Raw genomic sequence first — 15,871 nt, 5'->3', positions numbered from 1 at the left:
GAGTGGTGGCTAAGTTTAACTCATGACTGTGTTAGGTCATAAGTGGAAGCAGGAGGTGACCATAAGCGCTCTCAGACCTGCTCAGCCATTCAATAAGATCATAGCTGATACAGTGCCTCTCATCCATTTTCCTACCTATTCCCATATTATCTGATTCCCTTAGCATCCAAAGATCTAGTAGCTATTTTCAATAACAGTGCACTACAATTCTCTGTGTAAAGAAATTTATTCTCAACTCAGCCTGAAATTGGTTAACCCTTCACCTGAGGCTAGAACTGCTGCTTGCAAATTTTCCATCCAGGAGAAATAGCCTGTCAGTATCTTGAAGCCCACCAAGAATTCTACAGTTCTATGAGATCACTCCCAATGTTTTAAACTCCAGAGAACATACACCCATTTTATTCAATCTGTCCTCTTGAGATAGCCCTCTCATTCCAAGAATAAAGCTAGTGAGCCTCTATAGCAGACCTACTAAGGCTGATATATCCATCACTAGGCCAGATGCCAAAACCATGCATGATATACCAGGCATCATTTCCATTACTTACACTCACATGCCAACATGTTTTTGTGATTCATGTGCAAGTTCTCTTAAATCCCTCTGCATACTAACATTTACTGGTTTCTTGCCACTTAAAGCATATATTGTTTTGCCATTCTTACCACAAAAAAGAACAACCACACATTTGCCCACATTATTCTGGAGGTCAATCTTTTCAGCCCCAGGGTTGCTGCAATAGTTCCTTTGTGAAAGGAGCATTGGCAGATTGTAAATCTGAAGAGATTTAGGATTGAGGGGATAATGAGATATGAGAAGAGGGTTTAGGTAACAATAACTGTTGCCTAACCTCCCTCTTCTTTCCATTGTGTTCCATGCCTGCTGAGAAATATCCCCAACCCCCACCAACCTTCGACCAGCCTGCACCCCACCTATCGTCTTCTGCCCCTGTTCCAACTATCTTCACATTTGTATCCCAGTTTTTTCCATTTTCCTCCAATCTCTTCCCTGATCCTTGTACTGCTGGTGGCCATGGACCCTATGGTAGGTGCATGAATAATTGCCAGCACCCTCACCTCTAGTCCAGTGAGTCAATGTCCATGAGTTTGGCTTCTACTGTTCTGCCAGCATTGGCTTTGGCAATGCACCATCTTTAACAAGAGAGGAAATTATATAATGAGTGTGTTGCAATGTATGCAGGTGCTATTCCTGCAATGGTTGAATAGCTGGTGGTACACAGACACTGAATGTGAGGATGTGAGTCAGAGCAGTGGTAAATATGTGAGAATGTGATAGACCAAATGAATATTGGGCAATAGTCATTGATTGTTATTAGGTGAGTGTCAGGTGAATGGGGATGTATTGGATGAAGCAAGTCCTGTTGGAAGCAAAGATTTGGTGATGTTTTCACTGTCTTTAACCATTTTTATAATACTCTATCGATTTTACAGCAACACTCTTGACATTGAGCTCGAGTGGGGCCTCCTCCCATTGCCACTTAAATATGGACTTAGAGAGTGTCCTGAACCCCAGCTGGAACAAGACCTCTTCCTTCTATGATGGTCCATGGCTGCTGGGAAGTATCCCCAGCCCCTACCAACCCTCTACCATCCTCTACCCCACCAATCATCTTCTGCCCCTGTTCCAACTACCTTCACCTTAGTACCCCAGTTTCTTGCTCGTACCTTCAATCTCTTCCCAGATCCACCCCCAATCTTACCATCAATCCTATATCAAATAACCTCTCTGTTCCATGCTCATGGCCATGGAGCCTGTGGCAGGTGGCTTGATCATCTCCCCTCCTTCCCCCACCCCACTTTCCCCAACACTCCACTCATTTCTTCCTTCCACCCCACTGATCCTCTCTACTTCATGATATTCTTCCACACACCCTCCAATCTTACACCACCATCCGTCCCTGTGATCTTCTCATCCAGTAATCTCCTGTCGAAATTTGCTCTCCACTCCTGGTTTTCCCCTAATTATCAACCCCTCTAATCACTAACCCTTATGGTCTTCTCCCCACCTCAGATTTTCTTCCATCTGCTCCCCCAATCATGTCCCCACTGTTGTACACCTGACCAAGTGTATCCTGGGACAGTGTGGGAAGCAGGGGAAGAAATTGCTGGTGCATTGCCAAGGCCAAGGCTGGCAGAATGGCAGAAGCCAAACTCATGGCCATTGACTCACTGGACTAGAGGACTAGAGGTGAGGGTGCGGAGATTTTTGTATCTTTGTTAGCCATGGGAGGATGGCAAATATTGTACCTTTATTTGGCTTCTGCCATTCTGACACTGGGACTTCTTGTTAAAATTGTATAAAACATTGTTAGACCACACTTGGAGTATTGTGGTTGCCACACAATAAGAAGGGTGTGGTCAAGCTAAAGAGGTTGCAGAAAAGATTCATAAGAATGATGTCTGGACTAGAAGTCTTGAGTTATATGGAGAATTTGGATAGGCTGGGACTGTTTTCCTTAGAGTGAAGGGTGATCTTGTGGAAATTTATAAGATTATGAGAGGCGTGAATAGAGTGGATAGTCACAATCTTTTTCTCAAGGTGTGGGAGTTTAAAACTAGAGGGTATAGGTTTAAGCTGAAAGGGGAAAGATTTAAAGGGGATCTGAGGAGCAAGTTTTTCACACAGAGGGTGGTGGATATATGGAACAAGTTACAAGAGGAATTGGTAGAGGCAGGTACAATTACAAAAGGTACATGGATAGGAAAAGTTGGGAGGGATATGGGCCGAATGCAGCCAAATGGGATTAGTTCAGATAGGCATCTTGATCGGCATGAATAAGTTGAGCCAAAGGACCTGTTTCTGTGCTGTAAAACTCTTTGAATCTATAATATCCCCACCAGTCTTTTCTGGATCAGCAACTTCTCCCATTTAACTTGCGTAGAAATATGCACGCAAGGCCTACATCTGCTAATATGCTTAGTATTTTGGGCTCTTCCCCATGGCATTATTCTTCCATGTAGCACCACTTGAAAATAGACAATGAAAAATTCCTTGCCCATAGAGCTTTTAGATGAGGAATATTCATTCCCTATAGACCTGGTGAAAAGTGTAGATTTGAATTATGTTGTCTCATTTTAATGAAATGATATGATCTGTCTTTTCTGCCTCAGTAGAATATATTTCATAAAAGCCTTTACATTTGCAGTTTTCAGAGACCTGTTCCACACCTGGTAACTTCCAGCAACACATCAGATGACTTCCTCACAAGTTTTCGTCCGTATCATGGACGAGATGAAATCCGGACATTGTCTTCTCTGTCTTCAATGGGATTGAGTTCTCCAACAGCTGCTACAGCTGCAGCTTTCTACCATCCTGCCTTCCTATCTCATCTACCTTATCAGCATCCACCGTACAGGTGAGTATCTTGTTAAGATGCAATAAACATAGTGATAGTGTTATTCCTAGGCAGAATAGGGATGATCAGATAAACCCTGTCATTCGACCACTATCAGTGGCTAAGATTAACTTCATGCTCATAATTTGTGTGTAATTGTCTTTCCTGCATTGTTCAGTGGAAATTTCCATAGTTTTATTCAGGGAAATTGGTGAAGACCATGTCATAAGTTCTGCTTTTCACACCCTTTTAGCATAATTTGTTTCCAGAATGAATTGATGTCATTTATTTCCATGTCAGCTGTTTGCTCTGAACCCAGATATATGCCTCACCCTGCCTCTATTCATTGCCTGGTTGTGTTGTCCAGAGATATCCCGATAAACTTACAGATTTTGTGCTTTTAACCAAACTGAATAAAGTGTTCAATTAAATGAGCTGTGTCATTGAAGCAACCTATGATTATAAGGTCCTGAGGCACTTTAGAATTGGGTTAAAATTGCAAATATCCTACAGTTTGCAATGTACTCCTTACTCTAAGTATAGTATCCATAGTAGTCCATCCAGAAATACCTGTAATCAAGTACATTAATAAAAATGTCATTGCTCAGGATGGATGCTTGTTACCTTTGGGAACAATTTAAGTAATCTTTGTGTGCTTAACTTGCAGAATCGATGACCCTTATTTCCTATCACTTCGTGCACCATTTTTCCACATTCCACAGCCTGGTACCATTCCATCCATCCAGGCTACCAACATGCAACTCTCCCTCTCTGGTATGAGAACCCCATCAGGTGCAGTGCAACCATCACTCTCAGGCATTCCCTCAGATCATTTGTCGGTTCATACAGCAAGAAGGTCAGTATTGAAAAAACCATACATGCCTTTTGTAATTATAACAATTTGTGTGTGTTTTTTTCAAATAGTCTATTTATCTATTCTGAGGGAAGTTTAAAAAATAACCCAACCAGAATCTAATTGCACAATAGCTGTCCCAGATTTCCAGGGGAGTGGTGAATCCTATATAAGTACCAAATCGCTTTCACCCCAACTGTCCTCCACTGATGCAGCCAAGCTCACAAGTCAGTTGGGATTCCCATTTGCATGTCTCCAGTGATCTAGTGGCAGATCTGCTTCCTCTGTGCTGCATCATAAGACCCCAAAAATTCCTGCGGAACAATATCAAAATTGGGTTTGATGGAAGGATTAGGTGACTTCCTCAGACTGCATTACAAAAGGGTGCCCATTACAAAAGAGGGCTACTTGAAAATTTTTAAATTTTCATTGGTAAAATGTTGGGGGATCCTGGGCATAATGCAAGCCTTGATCTCCTGTTGGGCCTTTGCTTAATCTGCACCATTAGTGTCAACAGATGAACCTGCACTAACCTTATGCCATTCCTCATGAAAAGCTTTAAAAACATGGAAACATAGAAGCTGAAGTGAGCCATTTGGCCCCACCATTCAATATGTTATTGGCTGGTCATCCACTTCTGTATCCTGTGCCTGCCTTCTTCCCATATCCCTTGATCTCTGTAGCATTAAGAAGTACATCTACCTCCATCCTGAATATATTTAGTGACTTTATTTTCACTGCCTTCTGTGGTAGAGAATTCTACAGCTTCATCATCCACTAGATAAAGAAATTTCTTCTGATCTTGGTTCTAATTCACATACCCCATATCCTGAGGCTGTAACCCCAGGTTCTGGACTCCTCTCCATTGTTCAGAGCTCATTTCATCCCATTCCACCCCACCACCATCACAAGCCCATACAGAGATATCGGACAAAGGCTGGGATCTAGTATATCCACCCACTGGCCTGTTTTCTGGAGCACTTCCACTGAAGTTACAATGGGAGACTACTGGAATGGCTCCAGGATTTGGAAGTCAACATGTTCTAAACCCACTGCACTACCAGTATGTATGGTAATTTCAATGTAATTGCAAGTGGCAATAGTGCTGATGTACTTAGTACCACTGATACACTGTGATCAGAAGGAAAGTTGAAAAGGACTGCATTTTCAAATATATTGAGAAAATACTATGAAACATTTTGGTTTAAATTTAAATTTAACTTGAGGATTTTGGTTTTTGTTCTGAAATGCTTCTCTTAGTCCATGCGTTTCACATTTTCTTCAGTGAAACAGAATTTGAAAAACATAATATATTGCACATATTCTACATTATTGTACTTCTATTGTCTGTGACTGAGAACAGATTTCTGTCCTGCATTTTGATGCCTTAATTTCCAATGGAAGTGAGTGATGGATGTCATAACAAATTGAAAATCTGAAAGCTGTAGATGCCAGAAATCTGAAATAAAGACAGAAAATGCAGGAAACACTCAGCAGTCAGTCAGCATCTGTGGAAAGAGAAACAGGGTTAACATTTCAGATTAAAGTTCTGATGGGATCTTTGACCTGAAACGTTAACACTGTTTCTTTTTCCAAAGATGTTGCCTGACCTGCATAAAAAGAAAATTTAGGACAGAATTATCCATTTAATCTGTCAAGCCCTTTCCTTTCACATGATTGTTCCAAACATAACAATCCCTGTCATGAATTTCACACCAGCCCACCCAGGATCTCTATACTCTCCAAATTCATTATAAATTCAACAGATCCAGTTACTTCTCTTTAACCAGTGGATATTTATCCAGTTCCTTTTTAAAGGTATTACACAGAATTAACTACTTTTTCTAGCAGTGTTCTACAAAGCTCAGAGAAAAACCAAAGCAAACCTCTACGTTTGTGATTTTTAAAATTAAGTTCTTGAAATTTAAGTCCATTATTCAACATAAGTTGCACAACCATGCCAACCTTTCTTATCACTTTCTGACCGTTCCTCCCACCTTTACTCTAGTAAAAATAAATAGTCTTCTGACTCTTTCTTCACAATTTATGTCTCTATGATGTGGCATTATTCTTCTCTTACCTTCATCAGCAGGCATTTTGAGACAGGATGACCAAAACTGCACATTATACTCCATTGTGAAACTATAACTTATTCCAACATTTCCCCAATCTATCTGGATGACCAGTTTTCCTTCTTATTAACTGCATTATATTAGCTGGGAAATAATTAACGACCGATTTTCATCCATTTTCTGTTTCCATCCCAGTTAACTGGCAACAGAAAGAACCAAAGATTTTTTGCATAATCTAGTGAGTACAAACATGCAGTGCTTGCTACCAATGATAACTCCTGTGACCAATGAGCATCATGTGGAATTTTGTTTTGAGCTTTCCCAATTATACCACTATAAATTCTTCATGAACGTAATCAATTTTCGCTCTGCTCACTATCTGTAAACATAGCTTTCTGTCATCTACTATTTTAAATATCCTATTATTATTCACAAATAATGTGGAGAGCAGAATCCTAGAACACATACTTGGGATGTACAACTGGCTACTTCTCTACAGGTAGATCCTCTTCCCTCTGGCTTTTGTAATAAAGCTGATTGGTAATCATCTGTCAGGACTAAAACCTAATCCTCATGTTTTAACTTTCTTCACAGTCTTACAGCAAGATCTTTGTCAATGGCCTTTTGAAAATCAAAAAAATTCCTAAAGTTGAAAGGATGGAATTACAAAGGAAAAGAAACTGCAACTAAGCATTATGTAATATTCAGTTGTAGTGACATAAGCCAAGGGACAAATCATCCATCATTAATCCCATTTTTTGAGAAGGAATATAAAAGAGGGAATTCTAAAAGAAGTGTAAAAACTCACGGCAATTTTTGTTACCACAGGTTACAAGTAGATGATGAAGTGAGAGAGCGAGAAAAGGAACATGAGCAAGAGAAAAAGGATTGGAAACGAGGGGTTCCTCGAGAAAGGGAACCTGAAATATTAACAGAAAAGAGCAGGAAAAGAGAAAAACAGCAAGAAGTGGAATGGGAGAAAGAGATTAAACGAAGGAAAGAAATGAAACAGGAAAAAGATCTCAAAATTGAACACATAGCAGAAAAGAATGCAATTCTGATCAATGATGCAGCAAAAAGACATATGGAGGAATGGAAGGATTTCATCTCTGCAATGGAACAGCTAGGTATTTTTAAATATTTTCTGACAAATTTACTTAAACAGGTACCTTGCTCCATTAACATGGAACAGCTTGACTAGTCTTTTTTTTAATTACCTTAAGGCACCTTATGCAAATATGTATGAGCTTAAATCAAAGATGAAAATCTACATCGTCCTAATGAGTGTCAGTATGATTTTCCACTTCTCTAACTAAGAATGCATAATACAATCAGTTTACTAATATAATATATGCTGTGAGGTCTGGGGCCCTGAGTACATCTTTTACATCATTCAAGCACAAATCTAGCATAGATTTGTTGTCCATTACAGAAACTGCATAATTTTCAATTATGTCAAAACCCTTATATTAAAGTATGAAACAGAGGAATATTAGCCAAATGAGTTAAATATGTGATAAGTATTTGACAGATGGATAGGTGGATACATATTTGATAGATTGAGGAATAGATGAGTATGGAAAATGGCACAGAAAAGGCCAGCATAGATCAACCATGATCACATTAAGTGGTGACGTAGACTTGAAAGGTCCTGATGGCCTACTCCTTCTCCTATTTTCTTGTGTTCTTGTAATTTTATCGGTTGTATTTTTTTATCAATGCCAAATACAACCTTCATAGCCAAATGAGTTAAAAATTCAAATGGAAGTTATTTTCCAAATATCCAGGGAAAAGTAAATAAATAAAGCATAATTTAAAAGATATTAAAGTAAAGGTCATCTGAGAAATGAACACAAAACCAGTGTTAGCAAATTGGCAGCCCATTATTATCTGTCACCTTGGGTTGTAATGTGGTGGTTTCATTGCATTTTGTTCTACCACCTAGGAACAAATACACACTTGTGACGTTTATTGGTGTTGGATTTGCATTTAACAATAATTTAGTTAACTGTGGTCCCAACTGCCAAAATTTTATACAATATGGAAAATAGTTTTTGTGATAGCAACTTTTTTTTCAGAGAAAGTTAAACAGCCTTCTCCAGGAAATGGAAAAGTTCGAACACTTCCTCTGGAACCTATAGCCCTACCTGGTTCCTCTTCCCTACTTAATGTACCCTCAAGTGGTTCCTTGCATCACCACCATCACCAGCAGGCAATGGATGAACAACCAGGACATGGTGTTGGCTTTCATCAGCATCACTTTCAGCAGCTTCATAGGGAACAAACACATCTGTTTTCAGAACAAGAACAAGACAGGAGTAGGTGAGTAACTTGTTGAGAATGACTCGCTTGCACACCAGCTAATAGGCGATTTCTTTTAACATGGGTTGTCCATTGCAAACCAGCTTCCACAGGGTCTCAAAAGAACAACGTCCTAGTCCAATGGTAAGAAAGTCCAAGAAGATTGGAGACTGGGGTCTGCTGCATGGACTTGGCACACATACAGATTTCGACTCATACACACATACTGGAGCCTGTACACACTCTAAGCAGACAGCTCTAACAATAGGTAAACACAGACACAGAACATATACAGTACATATATATGGACACAAACATACCCAGACTTACTTCCTCAGTCCCTTTCCCTCAGCATAACTGCTCCCATCCCCACCACCCTACCCTCTACCACTGCCACCACCACCACTACCAACCCACCACCTTACTTCAGGATTCAGGTAGCAAAAAGCTGATTCATTGTTATGTGCATATTAGGAGAAGGTCTTGGTCTAATGCTGTTTTTTGCTCATCTTAAAATGGAGGAGATGATAGATAAGAATTGGCCTAATATCAAAAGTTAAAGAGTAGGAGTCAGCTAACACTTCTCAAGCTGCCCAAAAATTGTTGTCAATAGTACATGCTGCTATTTATGTGTAAATGCCATAGGAATATTGGACAAAGTAATTCAATGCAAAAATTGAGATGTTGCTGTGGAAAAGAATCATTTAGTTTTAAGTTTCACTAAAACTACATCTCAGAGCCTGAATCTCCATTCAAATGCATTGAATATGAGAAGCTAAATAAAAACAGAAAACGCTGGAAGCATCCAGCAGGTCAGACAGTATATGAGAAAAGTGAAACAGTCAACGTTTCGGGTCTGACAAAGGGCCATATACCCAAAATGTTGACTATATCTCTTTCCACAGATGCTGCATAATGTGCTTAGTTTTTCCAACATTTCTGTTTTTATTTCAGACTTCAGGCATCTGCAGGTTATTTTTTATTTTCATTTAATTTACATTCAAATTTGTGAAGCTTCTGCACTTACCCTGCAGATGCAAAGTAGACTTGTCGAGAAAGATTTGGCAAATTATTTTAAGTGGGAGTATACTTTTAGGCTAGAATTAAGTGTTAATTTCTCTCTGTCATACTCTCTGGCATTGAATTTCAACTGTCACAAATGTAGATTCCCACTTCTTCTGATTTTAATTGCAGGAGGTTTTAACTTTATTTAAGGAAATGTTTATTTTAGCTTTTTTAAACTCAATTCAATTTTTCTTCACCTTTTTTAAACAATCAATATTGATTCATCCTTAACTTGCAAACCTTGCACCATTCATTTTATAATCCTTTAACAAATTACCAATTGAGAGAGTGAGAACAAAGAACATTTTCTAGTTCAGACCTCTGACAGCAATTAAAACCTGATGGAATGAAATTCAACGTCTGTAAAGAGGGTGAGTGATCTAGAGCCCTAAATTGTTTGCATTATTCACTAGTATTTCACACAAAGGGCACTATGCCGTTCTTTCCCATCAATTTGCTGCATGACCTGTCATTGAGATTAAATGGCAATAGGGAAATTTCTACCAGCAGTCACTACTTGCTCCCTCTCCAGGGACACCAGGACCAAACCAGAAGGGGAGCAGTCAATCTGCTTATCCACAAACAAAAGTTCAGACTATACTTTAACAAGACAAATTCTGGACAATCAGAAAGCAGTCAGTCAGAGGCTTGACAACATATGAAACATGGGAAATGTCATGTGATGGAATTATGAGGTTGATCATGAAAAAATTACTTGTTTTCAAGAATTAGGTGTTAATAAATTTGTATTGTATATTTTGTGTTGTATATTTATTACCAACAATTTTATGTTTTTTTTTAGATTCTCTCCTTTACATGTAGGGTAATGATTTATAGAACCAATGTTTCTTTTCAATAGTCCATTTATTTGTCAGCCTGACTTAGGTGGCCAATCTTTTCCAGCTACAATATCTCATTTCATCAGATATAAACTGTATATTGACAGCAACCTCCCCCCCCCCCCCCCCCCGCCTCAACCGACCCCATAAATTTTACTATATAGGTAAATTCATCAATCTCATTCTCCCATGCGGAGCTACACTAATACATCAGATTTCATACCTCATTTCTTCTGATTCTTAGTTTTCCTCCATTCTCCACTCCCGGTTTCTTTCTTTTCCCCTTCCTCATTTCCTCTTCTTTTCTTCCTTACTTATACCCTGTACCATTATTCCCTGTTTCTCTGTCTCTCCTCTTAACTACATCTCATTTCTTCTTTTGGTGTCACATTTTCTTTCCTCTTGTCCTTCTCAGGTCCCTTTTCTCTTTTATTCACTCTCTTATACAGGGCAAACTGTGGCTTCCAATCTTACCTTAACCAAGCCTGCACATTAAACAGCCCCATCTTATTTATCTTCCAGGAAAATGCCAGTATTTAAGATTTGTGATTGTGACTGCAGCAACACATGTGCTATTCTTCCCTTTAATTCTCTGCTTGGCTCTAGACCAATTGATTGCTTAAAAACTGATTTATGTTTAAGATTTAAAAATAACTTCAGTTGAAAAGATTCAAAATTTCATTCTGATGAATGTCATTTCTGGGCAAAGAATGAGTTATGATAACCAAAAAAAATTAAGTGTGCTGTAGATTTTTATAACAAATAATTTATTGAAGATACAGCTTTCATTAGGCAACATTCGATCAAACTCTTATTGATGACATTTATTTCTAAAAATTTACATTTTTCCTGCAGAGGTCTTCTTATAGATGAAAATCAGCACCAGCCACTACACATAGGAGCTCCCCCACCTCTCATCTCACCACAATGCCCTTTGAAAGAGACTTCCCCACTGTTGAGGCCTTTTATTTCTGCCCGTGCACTTCAACCAGCTCAAGCACTTAACTACAGCACTAATTGCTCTAAAGTTAACCATGATTCATCGAAGGATTCAGAAAGACTTCAGAATAGTACTATGAGGAATGATGCTTCGAATAAGACTGCTGGAGAGCACTTTAACCTAGAACTTCCTAAATCTTGCACTGCTAAAGATATGAATGAAAGCAAGAAATCTGGAATGTCAAGTTTAAGAACTGGTACGGTGCCACACCTGAAGGGCCAGAGTTCTAGTCATCAGTCCATAAAAGATTTGCAACACCACATTTCAACTAGGCATCTTGAAGAACTGCAAGAAGAATGCTTGGATTTGTCCACCACCTCTGGAGCAACTGACCTGAGTCTGAAGAACAAAAAGAGTTCTCCAGTGCCCAATAGGCATACACTTTATAGCAATGATGCCACTAGCAGCCTGTACAATGAAGAGTTTCCACCCCAGCAGCCTGTTGTCAGCAAGTTAGATTTGGCAGAAAAGAAATTGAAAGAAGCCAGGATGAATGGTATGACATTTCTATGGTTTTAGATGTGCTATATGTAAACATAGCTCCATTCACCATTTGACTAATGTGCACCTCATTCGTACATCTACAGGGGTCTCTTTGTTAATGTCAATTGATGCCTTTTGTTCCTCTCACATTTGGATATAGTAGAAGTCTTAGTTACCATAAGCAGCATGAATCTGTGCCTTTTTCCTTGGTCACTTTTTTTGAACAACTCCAGTCATTCTGGATACTCCCATAGTGCTATTGTAAGGAAGTTGAGAATTAAGATTCACCAGCAGTGAAGGAATGGCGATATATTTCCAAGTCAGGATAGCTTGGAGGAAAACCTGCAGGCAGTGACACTTCCATAAACCCTTGTTCTCCTTGACAATATCGGAGGAGCCGTGGCAAGTAACTTATGTGCTTTTTGTAGATGGTGCACACTAGGACCACAATGGTGGAGCAAGTGAATGTCTTGGGTATCAGTGAAGTGAGGCTTGAAGTCATGATGTTCTGATCCATTGAGGTGGAGTGCTATGACTGACTCAAGTTGCAATAAAGAACTGCAAATCCAAAACCAAAACAGTAAATGCTAAAAGATCTCAGCAGATCAACCGGCATCAGTAGAGTGAGAAACAAAATTGAATTTCAAATCAAGGAAATAAGGCTATTTTAAGTTGCAGAGAGAGGGGAACACAAGGTGGGATGCAGAGAACAGAGGGAATGTCTGTGAAAGAGTCCAGACTGAAGTTGTCAAATTAACAATTACTTTAAAAACCAACAGTTAGACAGGGAAGAGGAAACAAAGAAACATACTGAAGCAGAAAAATCAGTGGAAAGAGGGAAAAAGAGGAGTGATTACCTGATATTCCTTAATTCAATATTAAGCCCTGAGTGCTGCAACATACTAAGATAGAAGATGAGGTGCTGGTCCTCAAGCTCATGCTGGACATCGGTGGAGCAATGTAGGAGACAGAGGTCAGAGTTGGAATGGGAAGGAGAATTAAAGTGAGAGACAACTAGGAGCTCAGGGTCACCCTTGTAGACTGAACAGAGGTCACCCAGTATTGTTTCTGATTCAGCTTTCTCAAACTTCCTCCATCTGGGAAGTGGATGAAGCTACCACCTTCTCCATTCCCACCCTTGGCTCCAGCAAAAGCATCCCAAGCTGATGCACATTTTTACCCTTATCCTGCTTATTTTGTGACAGATCTGTCCCAAATCCCAAATATTTTGGAGCTATTGCAAATGGGGAGGTGGGGGCATGTTGGAAAGCCATTGAGTGAAATAGGAGCTGCATTGAGAGAGCTATCTGAGTCATAAGTGGGACAAAAGAGGTTTTTTTACTTGGAATGAAGTGAAAAAATTTAAAAGATTTTAGTGTTGCTGGGTCTTAATTTACACCTTTTTTTAATTTGATGTAGAAATATTGTGGTGGAGGTTGAGAACATATGTTTTTCTCTTCATGATTTGCATTCATTTTGTGATGTACTTGTTACTCTTTCTTGATTTCCACTTCCCAGGAGAGCTTTTTGGCTGTAGTTCTTCAGATGAAGTATTCTGCAAAGGAGAAATAAGAAATAGGATACACAGACTGGCCGAGCGGCCTCCTCTGAAGCTAGATGATGCTCCCAGGGTAGGTGGGCTTAAACCCAAATTAGAGATGACCATGCAAATCAACATGACTGCTGTATAACTATGGTTTACCACATTGATTTTAGGATGTTTCTTCAGATTTTGACATCAAAGCCTAGAAAATGGAATGCATAGACTATATGACATAAGAGCAGGATTAGGCCATTCGGCCCATCGAGTCTGCTCCGCCATTCGATTATGGCTGATTTATTTTTCCCTCTCAACCCCATTCTCCTGCCTTCTCCCCATAACCTTTGATGCCCTTACTAATCAAGAACCTATCAATCTCTGCTTTAAAAACACCCAATGGCTTGGCCTCCACAGCCGTCTGTGGCAATGAATTTCCCACGTTCACCACACTCTGGCTAAAGAAATTCCTCCTCATCAAAGTTCTAACGGGATGTCCTTTTATTCTGAAGCTGTGCCCTCTGGTCCAAGACTCTCCCTCTTACTGGAAACATCCTCTCCACATCCACTCTATCCAAGCCTTTCAATATTCAGTAGGTTTCAATGAGAACCCCCCTCATTCTTCTAAACTTCAGCGAGAACAGGCCCAGACCCATCAAATGATCCTCATATATTAACCCTTTCACCCCAGGATCATTCTCGTAAACCTTCTCTGGATCCTCTCCAACGCCAGCACATCCTTCCTTAGATATAGGGCCCAAAACTGCTCACAATACTCCCATGCCTTATAAAGCCATAGTACTGTTTGTTTTTTTATATACCATGTAATCCAAAATCAATTTATCCAGAATGGAGTGCACTAACAATCATTTCTGCATAAATTGAACAAGAAACTCCCAGTTCTTGCTGAGTCAATACACCTGACATTTTCCCAGCATCAGATGGGCACCTAATGATGTTATAATTCACGAATGCCACATTTCTGCCTGTACTGACATGAAATTGTCTCAGTCAAATGAGGAGCTCATGGCGTTAAGTTCTTGCTTTTTTTGCTATATAAGAGAAGCTCTGCTGACATTGGGTGACCTGGCTGGTCACTGATTGCACTCTGCTCAGACACCTTCCAAAGTCGACAGAATGTGGTACCACTGGCAGTGAGTGTATTTTGCAGAATTTAGCTGCTGAGCTACACATTCAGTGCCTCAGTCCCGCCATTACTAATAGCACTCTATCACTGGAAGATTCCAGATAGCTGTGACAGAAGGAGTCAAAGATCTCAGGATAGGAGGCAAAGACATGCCCATTTGCAAAGAGCCTATTCCCACAGAGTCTGCACAAAATTCTGCCTGAACCTATTTAATGACCAATTCACTTTCTGGCTCAGGTTGTCTAAGGCAGTCATTGCAGAGGAATGTGACATCCCATGGAGTGTTCCCATGCCTGGATTACTCCCACTGTGGAGCTCCAGGGGATGATGATTCTCAGTTTCATAGGCACTGGAACATTCCAAGCACCAGTAGCAGATCAATGCCATATTTTTATATTTGCTGCTCACTGCATAATTGTTTGGGTCTGTATCCCTTGGAGTTTAGAAGAATGAGGAGTGACCTTATTCGAACATATAAGATCCTAAGGGGGCTTGACAGGATACACATTGGGATGTTCTCATTAGTGGGAGAGTCTTGAACAAGGGGGCGGTCATTTAAAACTGAGGGACATAGAAATTTCTTTTCTCAGAGTGTGCTGGATCTCTGGAATTGTCTGCCCCAGCGGGTGGTGGAAGCTGGATCATTGGAAGTATTTAAAGTGGAGGTGGATAAATATTTGATAGATCGAGAAATAGAGGGTTATGGAGAAATGAGACAGAAGAGGCCAGCATAGATCAGCCATGATCATATTAAGTGGTGGAGCAGGCTGGAAAGGCCCTGATGGCCTACTCCTACTCCTATTTTCCTGTGTTTTTGTAATTTTATCAGTTGTATTTTTTATCAATACCAAGTACAATCTTCATGGCCTACATTGCCCATGAAATTATTAATGTTCTTTTTTTTATTGTCTGCTTATATCCACTGATATGGCACTTTTCACAATTTCAAGCCACAAAGCCTTAGGGCAAGTTATTCTTTCACTTAGTTATGCAAGGTTGAATAATTCACCATGTTACAAAGTTGAATTTGATATACCACGTGGCTGAAATACCTCTATTACATGGTTGAATTGAATGTATTACAATGTTAAATTGCATGTATTGCATGGTTGAGTTCCATGTATTTCATGGTTGAATTGCATGTATTACATTTGTTGAACGATATGTGTCATCTCCATGTGTTATAAGGTCGAGCTGCATGTGTTATAAAAACAGCAGCAG

At 39.7% G+C, this 15,871-nt stretch overlaps 1 protein-coding gene across 4 annotated transcripts in view; it reads left to right on the top strand.

The window, feature by feature from the left end:
* LOC127570639 (genetic suppressor element 1-like) overlaps window positions 1–15,871 on the top strand; it is a 208,979-nt gene that overhangs the window by 166,229 nt on the left and 26,879 nt on the right. For all 4 annotated transcript variants that reach the window (XM_052016382.1, XM_052016385.1, XM_052016384.1 and 1 more), the window contains 6 exons: window positions 3,165–3,374; window positions 4,021–4,209; window positions 7,107–7,405; window positions 8,357–8,600; window positions 11,339–11,979; window positions 13,485–13,597. In XM_052016382.1, the coding sequence (XP_051872342.1) occupies window positions 3,165–3,374; window positions 4,021–4,209; window positions 7,107–7,405; window positions 8,357–8,600; window positions 11,339–11,979; window positions 13,485–13,597 (1,696 nt within the window). The remainder of the gene's footprint in view (window positions 1–3,164; window positions 3,375–4,020; window positions 4,210–7,106; window positions 7,406–8,356; window positions 8,601–11,338; window positions 11,980–13,484; window positions 13,598–15,871) is intronic.

Source organism: Pristis pectinata, chromosome 5 (assembly GCF_009764475.1).
Source record: "Pristis pectinata isolate sPriPec2 chromosome 5, sPriPec2.1.pri, whole genome shotgun sequence".
In the NCBI taxonomy this organism is placed as follows: domain Eukaryota; kingdom Metazoa; phylum Chordata; class Chondrichthyes; order Rhinopristiformes; family Pristidae; genus Pristis; species Pristis pectinata.
The sequence above is the reverse complement of the archived record's forward strand: the minus strand, read 5'-3'. Positions and strand labels throughout refer to the sequence as shown.